The sequence below is a fragment of the Branchiostoma belcheri genome, unplaced genomic scaffold (assembly GCF_001625305.1).
Source record: "Branchiostoma belcheri isolate BF01 breed outbred unplaced genomic scaffold, Haploidv18h27 scaffold11, whole genome shotgun sequence".
NCBI lineage: Eukaryota > Metazoa > Chordata > Leptocardii > Amphioxiformes > Branchiostomatidae > Branchiostoma > Branchiostoma belcheri.
In genome coordinates, this window is record NW_017802491.1 from 1,908,420 (window position 1) to 1,926,807 (window position 18,388).

General features: G+C 43.0%; 1 protein-coding gene across 2 annotated transcripts; it reads right to left on the minus strand.

Moving 5' to 3' along the window:
• Window positions 1-321: 321 nt before the first annotated feature.
• LOC109483247 lies at window positions 322-13,809 on the minus strand. Of its 2 annotated transcripts, XM_019786244.1 has the most exons (4): window positions 13,628-13,809; window positions 2,992-3,638; window positions 1,388-1,576; window positions 322-953 (listed from the first exon to the last, which is right to left on the minus strand). In XM_019786244.1, the coding sequence occupies exons 2-4, from the start codon at window positions 3,219-3,221 to the stop codon at window positions 695-697; spliced, it is 678 nt and encodes a 225-aa protein (XP_019641803.1). In that variant the 5' UTR covers window positions 3,222-3,638; window positions 13,628-13,809; the 3' UTR covers window positions 322-694. The 2 variants fall into 2 exon arrangements, with proteins under 2 accessions (XP_019641803.1, XP_019641797.1); XM_019786238.1 differs by lacking the exon at window positions 13,628-13,809 and having other exon boundaries at window positions 2,992-3,739.
• Window positions 13,810-18,388: the final 4,579 nt, after the last annotated feature.

Here is an 18,388-nt window from a genome sequence, read left to right on the forward strand (position 1 = left end):
GTGGATGCGGAAAACTGCGCGCCGTGACTGAAACTCCGTTTGTATCTAGTAGCATGCATCTCTGTGTAAGGTAAAGCAGTCATTCCGATCTGATGTGAAGCATAAGTTTTTTTTTTCAAAAGCGCAAGTATTGATATTGATATGAAATGCATCTTTATTGCATATTCCTGCCCAGATGGGATAAATGCTCATGTGACCATATGTAGTCTAGGGGATATAAAACATGAAGTACACATCACTGCACATGAACACATTGACAGTGACTTTTCAAAATTTATTTCTCCATATAGACCATCATCACATTGTTCAATAAATCTCCGTTATTGCGATTAATGTAGACATTATCTGCACAGCCTGTAGCCGTTACCGTTTACATGGCTTATCATAGTGGCGTTGTCGAGACGAGAAAGTGTTCAAGAATCCTCTTCTTTTCAGTTCAACACGTCCCTTCATAGTCTTTCTAACGTATCCCGTGTGATGCAGTACGGTCGTTAAGTAGTTACTGGTACGCAATCATTCGCACGGGTTACTTTCGAGCTCATATCTTTTCGAGATATCGTTTTTATCTGCATTGGCCCCGGACTGTCATGCAGCTACGCACATTTCTACCGCCAGAGATCGTAACACGTTACGTCAACGTTACATCGTATAACGGTACTATAACCTCAGATCTAGTCAACCATTTGCTCGCTCGTTAACCTGGTGTCCACACGAGTGTAGCCGCCAACACACACAGGAGATTAGATACAGCAAGTTTCCATTCGATGAACAACCGCGCAGAGGAGTTTCCCTGTTCGTCGTCGTAGTTGTAGCTGTAGCACTGGAAGTCGTACTCCATCGCCTTGGCGGACATGACGGAGAATTTCCTCCCTTCGCAGAACTGCTTGCCGTTAGAGTACCACTCTCCGATACGCTCCCCCTCAATACTGGCATTGAAACAGGCGTCGTACCATCTAGGATGCAATGACAAAAATTGGGAAATAGTATAAAACACAACATATATACTGGTACATTATCTATCAGATCAGGATTCACACTGTATTGAAAATGACAGACGTGAAAAGGATCTATAGGAGTCCTCAACAATCAGTAAATGCATAGTTTAGCCATTGATAGTTTGCAATGGCTAAACTATACATTTACTGATTGTTGAGGACTTCTATATATTCAACACGTATATGAAAATTACAGTCAAATTAGATGTATTTAAACTGCTACAAAAGTTATGATATCAGTGATATTGACAGTGGCAGTAACATGCAGTTACGTTGCAGAACAGTTTTTACTATTCGCGTTGGAAAAGACACAACTACTGACTACTGCTAACACTTTTAAGTGCTTTTCAAAAAAGCATGAACGAAACACATTTACTGATTCTCCAACTCACTTGTTGCAGAACTCCTCACACACCGTTACCCGCTCGTTCCTGTAGAAGAGAAATTGTTTTGGGGAGCAGATGTAACACTTCAGTGACGTCATGTGTTCCCTGCAGTTCTTACTCGCGCCTCTAGGGTTCGGCACGCTAGGGAAGAACCTGTCTATCTCCTCCTGGAAACAGCAGGCCTCCTCACGATATCTGAAAAAAAAGAACACCAGGAAAAATGATATCAAGGCTGGCTGGATCTGCTATCACCGTCAAACTGATCCAAGGTAGAGGTAGGGAACGATGGAAGTCACCTTACCTTCACCTTATCCCATCCTCATTCACACATATAAACATCGGTTGATATAAGAACCGAGTCGAAATACAGTTTACGGTACAATTCGTTTTAGGCAGCCTGCAATAGAAATTCGAAATAAAAAAGCTGATCTAATCTATGCCTCACGCATAACTCCAAGAGTTACACACATGATAACCCAGCCCTGCTTTGGTCCAAGATTCTACTTTCTTGGACGTTTTCCAATAAACTTGGACCAGTTTTATCTTGAGATATAAATCAACGTTCAGTTTGAAAATTGTAATCAGCGATAGTTTGAATATTTCATTGTAAACGTTATCTGGTCATATCCAGGCTGATATCTTTAAAGGTTGAATGTGGTAATGTGTTATCGTAAAGCTGTTTTCGGCTGACATAAACTTGTGCATCATCCAGATGACTCACTGCCGACGGATACTAAAACTTATCACCAGTGAATTGGAATGGAAATGGCACTGTAAGTTCAAGTAGGGACGCCAAATTTCGCCAACCAAAAGTATTTCCAGCAAACACCATGGTTTCACGGCGCCATAGTTTGTTTATTGAGATAAACTGTACAATTTCACAGTTTGAGGTGTTATGCGGCACACGTGCAACATTTCATCCCGCGGGAAAACTACTCGTGAATTAGGCGATTATCACACAACAGCTCTGCTGGAAAGTCATTTAATTGGCTATCAAGGAATCTGCAATAAGTCTCTCTGCGGGGCAGAAACGGTCATTACATATAGACTAGGGTTGTCGTAAACTGTAATTCATTTTCAAGTGGAACTCAATAAAAGGATAATAGATACTGTGCGTAAACGTGCTACACACATAAATGGGATATATTGGCTTCCTCTGTATCAATTTGCATTGACGAGGGGCCACAGATGGAACATCAGTCTCACTAATTCTGATAATGAACCAACCTGATGCCACTGTCTGTAGTAAAGCACTTTTTAGTTTTGAATGTGTCCTCTTAATTTTAGATGCACTGAAAAGTTTTATACTTGCTACTGGTATACCGGTGTCGTTTCTGATTCCTTTCTTTGTGAGATATAGGACATTAATTCAGATAAGGCTATGTATATAGAGATATATGTAATGTCCTCGTTGAAAAAACAGATGAGCCTTCGGGCCACGGTTTAAGATTTCAGTAAAATCTCTGCTCCTTATAGACGTTTCTATTTTGAGACAAGATGAACGTTTGATCATGACAAGACTTTCAATGATCATTTTGAAAAACTGCCTAGATTGAATATCCTTATAACACAAACAAGGAAGTACAATGCCAGTGGAATGAACTACCTACCTCTTACATTTACTGAGCATGTGTTGTTTCCTTGGTGCCCGGTTACTGAACAGCGGACAGTGGGGGATCATTGAGATGTGCTCTTGTCCAGTCGTGATAACAACCAAGCACAGAACGGAGATCAGCACCAAGGACAGGGACACCAACCGTCCCGCCGTAGGGCCCGTCCGTGAAGTTCTTATACTCCTGCACCCTGACATCTCGTCGGGAGTAGGCTTTTGTTGTGTCATATCATACGTCCTGTTGGTAGGATAGCGTTTCCTTGTCTGATTTAATGCGTCGGCGTTGGTTGAAGGACATACAGCGACGTCACATCCAACCTTTGGGCTGCAATCCTTAGCGTTCCAGCCTGCCCACGCTGTTAGAATACGTGCTAGGTTTCCCACTCATGAGTCCAGCCCAGCGTGAAACTGTAAAATTGGATTGACTCAGGAGCAAAGTCTGCCACCTCCATCCTATGCGTCTAGACATACCGCTGACACTGGGTTAGACTCCGCCACTAATTAACAGCGGTTCCTCCTCTATCTCTCTCCCAAAGGTTTTCCTCTTCAACCTCTCTGCATGCCGGCTCCGTGTGGGTGAGGATTTTCTGAAGTCTCCTCCGACGGCTATCTTCCGAAAATGTGGCTTGGCAGGGTCCAATCAATCTGTAGTGAAACATAGACGGAAACGGAGATTGTAAAACGGGCTGTGGAGAGCGGGTTATTGCAGTAGAGCCGGGCGCCTAAATGACACGTCCTTTCCGTGGTTTATTGATGGCCCGATTGCAGAACCCAATAGCTTTCATTTCCGTGGCGTAATTACTGTGAGAAACCGCTTACGGCCTGTGAAAATGAAATGGTTGTTTGTTAAACAATTGCTCTATATTTGTGCCTGTCAAAACAAGCTGGTCAAGGTTTGTTCACTGCATCAACAGATCACTGCATTACAAAGCACAGAAAAGTGTCAAATGAAGAGTACAATTGAGCAATTAAGCTTATAAAACAACGCCACGATTACAAAAAATTTTGACTCATAGGCTTTGACTTTTGAGCTTGAAAACATATCACAATTTAACAACTACATATATTACGTGACTTCAGACAGGCGAGAGAGATACTGCAAGCTAAGAGAGGTGTGTGAAAACTAATTTCTTCAACAGACATGGTATGTATACATGATCTTGTAACATCACAATGTCTCATGTATCTAAAGTTTTTAGCATGTATGATAATAAGCTGCAATTTAGCCACCAGGAATACGATGTTGTACTTTTAGTGTGTAATGTAATGTATTTTAATAAACCAGTTCATCTCATCTCATTTTACAAGTCGTACGCTGTATTCAAGCGGTCACAATATGAAACCATAACGCACCACAAGACAAAATCACGCTGGGAATGATTGGAATGCATATGGATACAAGGAATAACTGGTCAGTGTTCCTAACTCGTGGTTTCCGTAACAACCAATAAACGCCTAAAGAATGCCCACATCCACATAACCTCCTGTTATTCACATCTAGGGCTGTCCGCAGCTGGGTTATGGTTCATTCTGTCCCACGATGTGTTATTGGCACGTCATGGATATATGGTGGTCTAAGGTGTATTTTTGTTTATTCCAACATGTAATGACAAGACGTGGTGACCGCACACTCAAGTTTTCCGACTTATATTTATGCCGCCACCAACACTGGGGACAATATACATTATACTCATTTTCACCTGAGTGAAGTGAGGGAAGTCGTTGTACTTAGTATGTCCGAATAAAAACCTCGAAAATATAATATCACTTTGCTTGGTTATAATATCTGTATTGCCTTAGTCTGGCCGTCTTTTCTTTGTCTTGTCATTCTTGAAAATAGATCATATCCCAGAGCGAGCAAAGGTGATCCGAGTAGTTTTCTGTTTTGATGTATTCATGGCTGTAACAGTGGAACATTCAGTCTTCCCGTTCAATTATTGATGATGCACCAGTCAGCCCGTCTGTCTTTTACTATTCAGTTTTCACGCCAGTGCGTTAACCTGTTGTCAGAAAAATGTTGTGATCCTTGGTGCCTTTTCATGCTGGTGAAGGTTCAGTTTATTCAGACTATCACGTGCCTGTAAGACCTTAGTGCGTTCATAATACCAGAGAATTTACAGAGCCCTGTATAACCCTTTCATCTATGCCGACATTATTTCCACCAAACCGCATGTCTCATTTGACGAATGCCAAGTAGGCCGTTGAATCAATAGACGCCTTTCAAGCTTTACATGAATAAGACGCAAGGTCCCCTCTGCACAAGGTGTCTTCCGTTTTGAAATGTAAGGTGTCAATATTACCATAATGTCATTCCAACGTTCCACATCGATGGTTCTCCCTCATATACTGAAGTTATGATCCCGCCCTTTACTGGTATAATTTAAATTTTGATTTCACCTCAGTAGGTTTATCTATTTGGCATTTCATGGCCCTAATGCACAGTGTTGAGTATGCCCTGTTACGTGGCATGCAGGTCTCACGTTGGATTGTAAATTCTAAGCTAACCTTCACTGCTGATACTTTTGACTTTTAGTCTAATTGGGTTTTGCATATCGTGAAGTTTGCCAGCTTTCTTGTGCCTGGTTAGATCTCATTTCTCGCTCAGTAGGAGAAATGGTAACGACAACGGTAATACGGAGCCGGCGTTTATACGCCTCAGTGCAACAGGATCAGATTAAATCTTGACAAGTGCGTTTTCCCGAAGCTGTTCATGAATTACCGTTATCTTCTCCGTGCAGTCTGCTTGCCTGAAACAACAGTAAACGTCAGGCTAAGTCCCCTCCTACGCCGACCGACCTTGTGAGTTAAGAGGAACGTTCTTCTAACGACGACAGAATTGCACAAACGAAAGGTCCGCATTTTCCGGGCAGGAAATCGGTTCTACAACTGCGGGAAGAGCGTTTTCATGGACGGGAAATGGCAGTTTTCAACTCTTCTACCCAAAGCTTGCGGCTCTAAATGTCTTCCACAAACACCAAATGGGATGTAACATTTTCAAGAAAACGTTCACTGTCCATGACATAGGGCTACATTTACTTTAAAATGTTTCCCCAAGGCTTAAGCGTGAAATATGCGAACGTGTTTTAGAGAACGTAGTTTCGAAAATGCGATTTTTTTTACTTTTTAACATCCTGAACTCGTTGCACTTTGCGTCTCTGATTCCTGCAGAATCTAAATTGATGTGTTGTGGATTTGTCGTGCTACAGTGACAGATCGCAAACCCCTCCCCCAGCTATTTTACTCTTTTACCTAAAAAGAAGGATGATCCGAGGCTTTTAGCAGGAACTACTTTACCATCCATCACAGGAACGTTGCTTCCTTATATGTACAGCTAAAAGCACACGTCTTCGTTTGTGTTAAAGACACGACAAGGCCATGTTCACACGTGACATGCGCTGTGTTTGCTTGAAAGGTAGAATTCTGAAGTAGGAATCAAATTCCTTCATTTTCATATTCTCATATTCTGTAGATCGTTTGTACTTTTGACTTTGCATGAAGGTATAATAATGTATATGCTACTAAATCTTGATGATCTCGAAAGCATAGCAATTCCGAAAGACAGAAGAGCGTGTTACAAAAGCATTGTCCCTGGAAGGCTCGCATCATTCCTGCTCTACGCAAGGAGACACATTTCAGCTACAACGCTGTTATTCCAGACATAAGGTGTAACATAACCGCTGCTGCCGACTTGGAACAAATGGACCGAGCTGTGCATTATTGCCTCCTTCTCCAGCGGCGTGACGGAGGCACCCCAGGCATGGCAATTAGGCTGTTGCTGTTATTTATCAGCGCGAGTAAGTGTGTATAATATATCAATAAAGTCGGGCTTATGTCGCTCTACGCGGGGTGCATACATATCGTTAAGCTTTCTGATAAGAAAAAGCTAAGAGCTTACTTTCTGAAGTAGCTTTTATAACACAGTTTTTTACACCAAAGATTTTCCTTAGTTTAGCGGCGCAGTTGTGATGGCCTGTTCAGGAAGTACTTTCACGACCAGCCAGCCTTCATTAAGCCCCGGCATGAGTTCCAAATCTGCCGTTAGGCTCCTGAAAGAGCAGGCTGACGCCCGGCCCTGATCCGTGCACTTTGAGGAATGATTACGCACTTGGCAGCGCGACACCTTCAATCACTGCTCAGGAAATGTCAGATGCGCTGATGATCTGATTGCCCCTGCCGCGGGACATTCACGCCAAGGACAGATATGGATTTAAAAGTTTTTTTCTCTCTGGCAGAAACGTTCGCTTGGTTAGATGTTTAGAACCTCTATGGTGACAAAGGTGGTTTTGAAAAAAAAGCCTGCAAAAAGGGCAAATTTATGTAAAAATGCATTTTCATGGACGTTTATGTCTGCCTTTAATTCACCCAACATTAGGCCGCGCACGTTCGCTACTTGAACCCGGGATATTGCTCGGCAGTGGATAATCACCAGAATAACTTCCACCCCTATCGGCACGCCAGGGTGCACGCGCCGGGAATCCTGATCTCAGGGTGTGATCTCCGAGGAGTGTGTTGACATCTCGGAGGATTTGGGGTCAGCGGGATCGTGTGAGGGAATCAGGTTATGGTTATGTATGGCAGGCACTAGCGTCTTCCCTACATGTCTGCTACGGCGGGGTTTTCTACTGGGAATGCCCTTCCAAATTACACTGTGTCTGTTCATAAATCAGAACCGACTCGCAGAATCAACACGGTAAAATGGAAAAGCGCATCAGTATTCACCGTCTTCCTGTGTATGGTGGAGTCTGTATAGTATTCAGGATTTAGATATTGGGTATACATATTGTCTTTTAGTGTACTTTTGGTCCATTAATGTATACGACTATGAGAAGCCACACAGCTATGGACGTCATCTGGAAATAGCCGAAGGCAGAGAAGATGATAATGACATTAAATGGTTGCAGTGCATGGCAACTGTCTCAGCTAGCAAGTCGTTCGGTATCACCGTTCCGTACGTCTAAAGCACCTACATGACACCTGAACCAACAACGTTTTCTGTTCCCTTCATCTTTTCCAAACGTCAGGGAGAGATTATTCATCACCAGTCGCGGGCAGTAATCCCATCTATTATGACGAGCCATCCCCTCAGTCACGGGCGATGGATGATGTTGCCCTGGTTTAATATGTTGCTGTCAAAGAGTAATTGCAAACGTGCGGCATGAAACTGCAGCATCAAGTACACAGCTTAGCTAAAATCCTTCTGCTGCAAAAGGGAGTCCAGCAATTTCGATACTAATTTAGACCATTACAAATCACATTTTCAGAGCACGGAGTTTCGATAATAAGAATTGCTGGGAGCGTCAGTCATTCTCAATTTCTGTTCAGTCAAAATGAGAGTTCTGCAATTCCTCGGCCAATCTATCTCTGCCGCCGCGTGGATTAATATGAGCAATGCCGTTATCAAGAAATTACTTCTCTGTAATTAAATTGAACAGGCGGTGGTACCTCAATGCAGCGTAAGGTAAAAAAAACAGCTTGGGGCCCTCTAGAATATTGCTGGCTGAGAAAAACCTCTAAGATCGTATCACTTTGTTGAATTGATGCATATATGGAAGGCCATGTATTTCCCAAGGCAATCGTATGATATTCATTAGCGAGCGACACGATTATTACATCAAAGAACAATGAACATTCGCTTCGGGGTAATAAAAAAAATGTCTGATGAACCTCGACCAACGTCTGTCCGCTAAGCACAGTAGCCCTATCCACTGGCTTACTCGCCAATGTTATACCACAAGCTTAAGATCTCCTAAATGTTCACATATCACCAGGACATGCCGCATGGTGCCTATACTGGCCCGGTAGGGAACCAACTCCAACACAGGCACGTCAAAACCAATCATAAGTTTGTTGTAAGCAGCGTTCATTTTTTCAAACATCATCAAATTCCCATGGCGTCTAGGACCATAAAACGCCAGAAGAACGTACACCAGTGAATACTGACTAGTTCTTAATACGGCACCATACTGCGCTATGTCACTCCTGCAGCACGTCAGCAGGATGAATAGCTGACATCAGCGGAAGGCCTCAGTCCTTGCCGCGGGTGCGGGGATATCCGGCATCCGCGGAGCGTGCGCTTAGATTTCACGAGATAAGTCAGCCAGATGATGGATGGCCTCATCAATAACAGACTTCACAAAGTCGGGATAAAAACTTTTTGATGTTTGGAAGCCAGCGGCAGAACACATGATGTATGGCAGCGATCAGGAGTCTTATATAGAACCATGATCATGAATGCTGCTGCCAAATGTCTTGATGAAGATTCATCCTCTCATCATACACCACAGATTGCCTCACAACGAGTTAGGAACCTAGGAAAGGATTTAGTAATGAGATTGTGAATCTGTGCCTGTGTCAACAGAACAGTATTTTTATCATTTCTTTGTAATTGAATCATACATGTAGTAGGTATAAGTGGATGGGAAATATATCGTGAAGAAAGTGGATTTCCATTTTGTTCCAGTCCCTCTTGTGGTTTGATCCTGGTCGTCTGAACATATCTCACATTATCCAGACAGAGGGGAGAAGAAGAAACCACTTTATCACATTAACAATAGAAGTAGACAAACCATTAGATTATCGAGCATGGAGCTGTAATTGTCAGTAGGCTATAATGTCTCCGGAAGGAGACGCCAATTTAATACAGCACTGCTCCATTAGAGTGGCTCTGATTGAATCCCACGACTACTTCAATTGTGCGGCGTTTCGATTCTCTGGCAATCCTTGGTATTGTATGTAGCTGCGTGTTCGTTAACGAGTAGGATGTCAGCTCGCCAATCACGAGAAGAAAGGGCTAAATGTGTACTCCTGAGTACCTGGCACTTCACTTGTCTATGGCTCTTGTCGTGCACACCGCAAACCGAGTTACTATAAAGATTCACCTCATTTATGTGACTGACAATCTGCCTTGCTAGTAAAAACTCAGCAGACCGCTGCAGTTTTACAGTCAGATGGATCGATTTTACAATGATATGCCATTGTAAGTTTATTTCACGACGGTAAAAATACTTAACTGGAATCCGCCGCCTCTACATACAGGAAGCAGCTAGCTATTTATCAAAGTCTGCTATGATAGGTTAAACTACAGCGTTAGAATCCCGTCGTTAACATCGATTGATACCTCCGCTGCCTGTGACGAAAGCCGCATGCTGGTATCTCGGATTGCGGTAATTAGATGCTCGGGGGGTTCCTGATCCAATATGGAAAAATACAGCTTTTACAAGAACCATAGACAGGGGAAGATATATGTACCTATAACGGGATATAGTGCACCAATATATACACGGCATTTTCCTCACGTACGTATGTTTCAAGCGTCGAAGCTTACCCATGGCGTATGAAGACACAGAGAACAAAAATGTGGAGCAAAATAAATTAAAGATGACCCCAATATAAAAGGCATGCATGCAGGAAACATTTCCAACAAACATTTCCTTATACTATGTACCGTAGGGGTTCAGTAGGCTGTGGCATAATATCGGGACAAATACATTTGAATGTAGGCGTTTAGATTGGTAGTTGATAGATGTGTTTACGACGTAGAACTGTTGAAATGCTTGATGCAGCCTTTAACGATCTCCATCGTTCAACGATGATAAGACTCAGACGTTCTTGTCATGATTGTTATCCAGTCTTTACCTCAATTACCACAGAATAGGTTATGTGTCATAAGGGAAACTCACAGTGAATAAATGCAATGTTAATTGCATTTCTTGGATGGCTTTGGTCTCCATCTGGATCCTTTTGTAATCCGTAAATCATGTTGTTTTGTAACTTAAATGTATTCACACAGCATTGGTATAGATTCAAATGAACTTCCACATGTATTTGTGTATTTTCCAGCTCACATTGCATGAAAAACGCACCATTCGTTGTAGTAAAAATACCAAGTACAGAGCCAGCGTGATTTCCCCTAATACTAATTTACGACACGCTGTTATAGTCATCTCCATGATGAAAGGCGCCGCATGGCTCCAGAGGACTACAGAAGGTTAATCAAACGTTAACATTTGCACAAACTCAGCCTCGGGCGTTCGAACCGGCGTCTCTGCGGGCGCCGCGCACAACCGGCACGGCTCGACTCCGGGGCAGGTTTACGGCCCGACCGGGGAGATTTCATCTCCTGTGTGCAATTATAAGTCTGTGCCAGGCGAATGAAGTCGCAATTTAACGCTCAGTCGGAATGGTATAGATAGGAATTTTTGTTACTTGCTGGGTGTCGTTACGCACATGTATACGTACGAAACACCATGCACCTTTAGCTTTCAACCCACACAACTGAAAATTACAGCGTTTACCACGTAGTATACGAGTTACCTGCAAGTTACTGTTGAGTCTGTATGTATATACATGTATGTTTCAGAGTTATGCGTCAGTAGCTTTGGAGAAAGGCGTTGAAAAACCGAATGATGTGTGACAAATGGCACATGTTAGTCAGTACTTCCTGTTCATCTGCCTGGCCACCGGCTGTATCTGATCGACCTGTCACGTTCTGACGGTCAAGAGCCAGTCTCGCGCCGGTCCGTGCATCCATCAGCGTAATTCGGCCCTGGAGTGCCGCTTTTGCCCCTCGCTGAGGGCGCAGAAGACATCCACTGACGCACTCCACACGCAGGAAAACGCACTTACGGCTCACTGTTAAATCAAACAAGTCAGCCGGAACAGTTCATTCTCCACCAGATTCTTTACCTTCTCTAAGACGGTCTCCTTGGCGGTTCATCTAATGCGCCTTCAGGCCCCCGGGTCATCCTTATCAGACCGCCAACCCTTTTAGGTATAGCACTTGGAAAGCGGTGACCAAAACACCAGGATTACTGGACAAGCTCACTCTAGTGTCGGCAACAACTGCACATCCATCTTTGCCAGATATATGGCCAGGAGGTGTCTTTGAGATAAGTGGTATGGCTTCCACGTTCTCTTTGATTAAAAGATCGTTGTTGGCGGTGCGTACATGTATAGGTGGTGGCAGCACAGTTAATTCATGTGTTTTGAAGGTTTTATTGCCCTGCTATACATCGGAATTTTCGGAAAAGTAGCCTCCACTTTCGCATTTGTTTTTTCCCAGGAATGAAAATGCACGATATCAATAACTGCAGACCTTTAAAATCAAATTGATATCACAGTGCCCGAGGATACAGTAAAAGAGCATCCTTTTCAATCATCTCGGCGGTTATGGCTTGGGGGATAGAGCCATATCGCATTAAGGACGGCACTGCAAACGTATTTCAACCCCACCCTACAGAGGTACACCATCATTGGATAGGAGGATCTTCCTTGCAATGCTTAAATCTCTCTGTACCCGCTTCCTTGGGTCAAGATGCCATCTGTAGTAGTGTAAATCACGATCGTTTGCTAGTGAATAACGACACCGTTGTTGCTGACAAGAGTTACGAGTTAGGAGTGTCTTGTTTTTCATTCACCAGTCCCCATAGGTATCCCGTTAACAAATTAAATTTGTGCAAATTCATGCGGTGTCTATAGCCACTAAAACGTGTCTTTACCAGCTTTTCTCAATAAAGATGTTGCTCAGTTTTTATGGAATTGCAGTTGTGGTAGGCAGACCATCTAGGTACGAGTATGATTGATTCACATCATTCGTCCAGATTATATATAGTCCGACGGTCCTAGTTCCCTGCCTTTGGCTTCTTTGCATCATGAAGAAAGTTTTACTGGCACATTGTCGTACATAGACATACGGGATTCTGACATTCTATACAAAAAGACGCCATGTAACATTGTAACCCCTCCACCTGGCTGAGGATGTACGTGGAAGACCTGAGCTGCACACAACGATAGTGTCACTTCTCACTCCTCCTGCTAGATTGCCCTGTCATTCTCCCACTAGGAAAACGCTATCCGAGCACAACAGAGACACATGTGTGAATGTAGCGTTTTGTTAACCAACAGTAGGAGTAAACTGGAAATTTCCATCGTGCGGATGGGACCAGTAGGCTGTCCTAATAAGTAGATATGCAATCACTCAGACATGTGAATCCAATTAACCGCAATGTCCTACATATAACCGTGCAACCAAAAATAGAGGTGCACTCTACGAACAATGAAAAACTCTTACAAGAGCTATGTTAAACACAGTAAGACACAACTAAGTGTAGCAGGCGTATCTCTAATCCAATTAATTCCAAGTGATATCACATCTGGGATGCTATGGATTAACACAAATTCAAGAATAAAATCAGTAAGTGTGCCTCTATGGTAAGGTAAGCTAGGGCGTTTTCAAAGCCAGTTCTTCAAGCAGTTGAAAACACCAGAAGTCATCTGTACAAGCCATGTTATACATGGTTGTTTCCTACCGGAATGTAGAGAAAGGACTATAAGAATGGGAAATCGATACCGGAATGATCCAAACCATAATCCTGCTTTAGATCGTACTTACCGTTGTTTAAAAGCAACTCAACGCATTATTTATCCCTCGTACGTAATCACAGACACAGTTTTAGGCTGTGTATAATCAGCTACAACATACTCAAAACATCCAATGTCACATGAAACTAGCAGTGAAATAAATTAAAAGACATGCACAACATCTGAACAAGCCCTAACAGAGCAGCTAATGATGCCCGATGCCACATAACTACGGTAAAGGTACGTACACATTCTGCCAGATGAACCGGACTCACCGTCAAACGTGGCCCACTACAGGCGCCATGTGAGAGCCAAATGAACCGAGCGCCGGTGATGACTAATGGGGTCCCTGATGTGTGGACAGGCTTCTGACTGAAAATGGAGCGGAGCTCTTGAACGCTGCAGCCAGCTGAACATCTAAACAGGCTGTACTTCCTACAGCCTGATGCGTTACCACAGACTTATGAACTGATCTGGTGTCACAACGTTCCCTAATCCATACCGGCTACAGCAGGCAGATACTGATGAATATTTCATACTCGCATTTGTGGCGGAGATCTCGCAGAAAATGGCCTTCAGCATTACAAATCCCATCCAATTATGAGTGTTATTTAAACCGCTGCAGAAATGAATGGCGTCGTATGGCTACCAATGCTCTGTGTAGAAAGAGGTCTACCAACTCTGATGTTTACGTAAGGCAGCAGCAGGTAAATTCTATGGATGACGTCCTCGCGCGCATTGATTTGTTGCCTCACTCCGAAAAACACAAGAAATTGCGAACCCTCGTCCATATGACAAAATACTGAACATGAGCGGATATGTCATGTGGCAGTCTTTTGTGTAGGTATAGTGATCTGGACTACTGTACTAGCGTCCCCTTCATCTCCATATAGACAGAAATAAACAGAAATAAAAGACTTGCTGACTGTGGTGCTATGTTTTTTTTTTTGCTTCTTATATGTACGTTCAAGGCCTTTATATTTTGAAAATGTCGGTATCTTCTTTTTCCCCATATTGTTTTCACCCTCTTGCACTTAGATTCTTCAGGCGATGTCATCCATAAAACCTACATGCTGTGGCCTAATAATACCTCTGAATAAGACTCTTTATGAAACAAACTACGCCATATGCAAGATTCAGTCCAAAAGGCGAGGTTTAAAGAAAATACATGTCGAAGAGTATTAAGCAAAATAAAGGAAAGTTGGTGTTTCATCAATAATTCAGTCTGAACAGAAATAGGGCAGCCAATGTAATTATTTTTCCGAATTGATCGGGGTCTGATTAGGGAACTTGCTGACGTCAAGTGAACCGATACCCCGTGAAGGTGTTTAGATATTTAACACCTACTACCCCAGGCAACTTCTTTGTACAGGTAGCTGTTGGGTTACATCTTTGTGAAAGGACATGTTTGTTAGTTCAACAAACCTGGTACTGTCCTGAGGATCAGATCTCTTATAGATTGATATTTGCTATTTTGAAAAGGCCCTTATGCTTTAGGCTTGCTTACTAATACATGTATGTACTAAACACAACGTCAGAGACGATATAAAGAATCATATTGTTACTTTAAAGGGTATACGTCTTCATATAAGCAAATTTCTGCAATAACATATTGGAGTTTGAAAAATCGCTGATTTCGGTTTGCGTTTGCTCGTCGTCAGTCTAGCTAATATCGAAAACAGATAGACAAAGTGTTAAAGGTCATAGAAGCTTTGTTGCGTAAATTGAACATTGATTAGTTGGGCATGGGTTTGTAAGGTAGACATTTCGGGATTAAGAAATCGATAAAAGATATAACTATATTCGACGTGTTCTTATGATGACACATGGTTTTAAAGAAGGTTACACAGACTTACGTTATTGATGTTGGTGTTGAACATTAAGATAGAATACACTGACATTATGATATAGATATCCAGATCACAGGTTTACTGGGCTTTCTCCTGCAAATATCACAGGTGAAGGAATTGCACATACGTATCACTGTCCGCAGTCATATAAGTCCACATACTGTCACATAATTCATTATTCACATATGGAATAAATCCTCTGTTTTTAAATTATTCAAAAGTTGTCAAAGTTAGGTATCCTAACTATGGCTGCAAAAGATGAAACCCTGTGGCTTGTGGGCCCATAACGATTGTGCAAAAACTTATAAATAAACTTTAGTTACCTCATCTGTACAGGGTGATGACATAAAATCCTGCACCAGCATTTAACGCCTATCTTTACAATACATACACAAATTTGATCCTGGGCACTTTCCCCACTCTAGAACCGAATCTCTTCTCTTTAACAGCTCACGTACAGGTGCACAGGGAGAATTAAGTCCAAGTCAGCGTGCATTTCGGACGTATATAAACAGGGCAGGGATCCAATATTTAGGACACGGATAGTAAAATACAAACATTACCTCTGATGGATTTCCTACCAGGTTAATGGACGAATAACCTGTTTCGGACTGCTAAAAGCACGATTGAGGCTAATGACTGCATAGTCATTCACACTTCGCTGTGTAAAGGCCATTTACCGGCTTAACTGTGTCACAAACTGTAGATTAAAATCACCATGCAACGCGGATGTTTCTCCAAACATGACGGAGGCTCTTACCTGTTAATACCTGTACTGCTGGCGCCGATAATGATTCCGTGATCCGACGAGGGCCTTGCGAAAGTCCACCCTAAGATTACCTATACGATGCCGAAGCTTTAGATGGATTTCGCCGCTGAAGCGAGATTGCCCACACCATCAGCGCCGTACAGGCAATGGCCAGGATCGTCTGGTGTGGTGTTTAAAGGTCGAGGGAAGTTCGACATGTGCTCTTCACGACCCAGCAGAGCGGGAATAACATCCTATCTCAGCAGGGCCCGGGTCTTAGGCAGCGCTGCGGCCGGGTCGATGCAGTAATAAACTTCGCTGTCCAGGAACGTGCCGGGGCCAGTGTAGCACAGTTAGCGGTTTCCTGGTTCGGGGAATTAATTTCTGGTAAATACAATACTCTAAGTTCTACTAAGCGCGATGTAATGACTGAATAGAAATACAAAAAGATTAACAGCTTGAGCCTTGGGACTACAGCAGGTACTTTAGCTGCTGCCAGAAGAAAGACGAATACACTACCAAACGGAAATAAGCAGTTTTGGTTCTCCCTGCAATGTTTCAACTTAAATATACAGCAAAATGTATGGTAAAGAGACGGAACACAATGCCTCTTTCGTGCAGCCTCCTAACTGTAAGTACTCCCATGGAGACCTCAATCTCCCAAGTCCCATCATCGCCACAGGTTAGCAATCGGGAAGCAGACAAAAATGCAAGTCTTCGAGATGAGGCGACATCGATACTTGTGCATGTACACGAATTGCTGGGTATGGATTTACAAAATGAGGGTTTCTCGTGCACAATAACCAATCTGTACATTCATCGCTGGGTAGATCAATGAATCAAGCTCTCATCTGCACCGAATGTCACTCCTGTGTACAACTTGTTCCCGCTGAGAAATCATTTTGTGCAAACTCGACAGAATTCCGTATAACACTATTGTGTTTCTTAGAGTTTCATCTGAAGGCCCTCGTTTACTCGCCTGTCATCGGTCAAAAGTCAATGGTCCATAGTCAGATTCTTACACATGGTCAGATTCTTACAATCATCTCTTGTAATTTCATTTATAAGCATTTCACGCGACAATCTACGTCAAAAATCAATTTAATGACTATGATGAGCCGCTCTCAACACACACACACAATTTACCCAGGCAAAAGCTATTTAGGCTACACCATGTTAGATAGCAGTTTCCCCACCAGAATAGAATAACCGGAGATAACCAGCCTGCTCTCATCCTTTTCCTCTATCAAGGGGTCCATTCTATTCAAGATGTTCCCTTTGATGACATGTTACTGGAATTATTCATCTATTTAAAGGTTATCCCACCAAGGAGCGATGGATGAATGACAGGTTGCTGAGATTCAGGAATAAGGGTTACAGTTGGAGGGCTGTATTCCATACCGGTTTGAGTTGGATCATTAATCCGACTTCGCCTAGTTGCAAAACGACATTGTTGAGAGCAGGACCTCGCTGAACGATATAGTGAATCTGTATTGGAAGTGTGCATTACACAAAACTAACCACGGCGCCACAGCACATTAGTATTGCACATATGCTTGTATGTATTTGTATATGTATAACCTGACAATCTAGTGACATCTTGGTGGCGCCAGGCAGCGGAGCCACTAAGAAGGGACAATATAACTATGGCGACGTTTTTGCTCACAGTGTATAAAAGAAATGCTAAGTTGTGGTCATTATTTACCAAAAGGTGAAATAATCCCGTTCATCAAAACGCATCTAGCACGAACTTACCCAAATATTATGATGTAGCTGAAGAATCAATTTTAAATACTGGCGACGTGTTTATAACGTTACGTTAGCCATACACGCATTTGAATCTCAAAATCTATAGAAGCAAACGCGCTATTACAGACTGTTTGAAGACCAGTGCCGTCGCCTGAGTGAGAATAACGATTAAAAACCTCAAGCCCGATGAAGCCGGTTACAGCAAAGACAGATGGGAACTATTTGACAGAAGGACTCTTTAATAAGCAGCCCCGTCCTTAATGGTGCTTTTCATGTGCACAGCGACGAGATACATCATGTGAGAGGCTGGTGGCTCCTTCTCTCCACTTCTATTGCACCGTCATTATTAGCTATTAGAAAAGGTACGTTGATGGAGTGGAAGATTAGCTTTTGTGCGTGAGTGAATCGGAAGCGAGGAGCGGTACGGGCATTGTGGGCGTTGTAAATTATATCTTCAAGGCGCAATAAATTCCTATCGATCGCCTCCCGCTGTGTGCCGATCTAGGATAGCGCTCACTCGCGCGTTCTGATGGATTCGGAGCAAACACCGGCGAATCCAGCGTGTTATTGCCTGGCCTGCAGACGTGACAAGGTCGAGCGTCGGGGCTGGTATCGATTGAAGTAGGTTTGGAGTTTGGGTGACGTTTATCCTTCACGGTGTGCGGGAGCAGGCAACCTCACCCGGAATT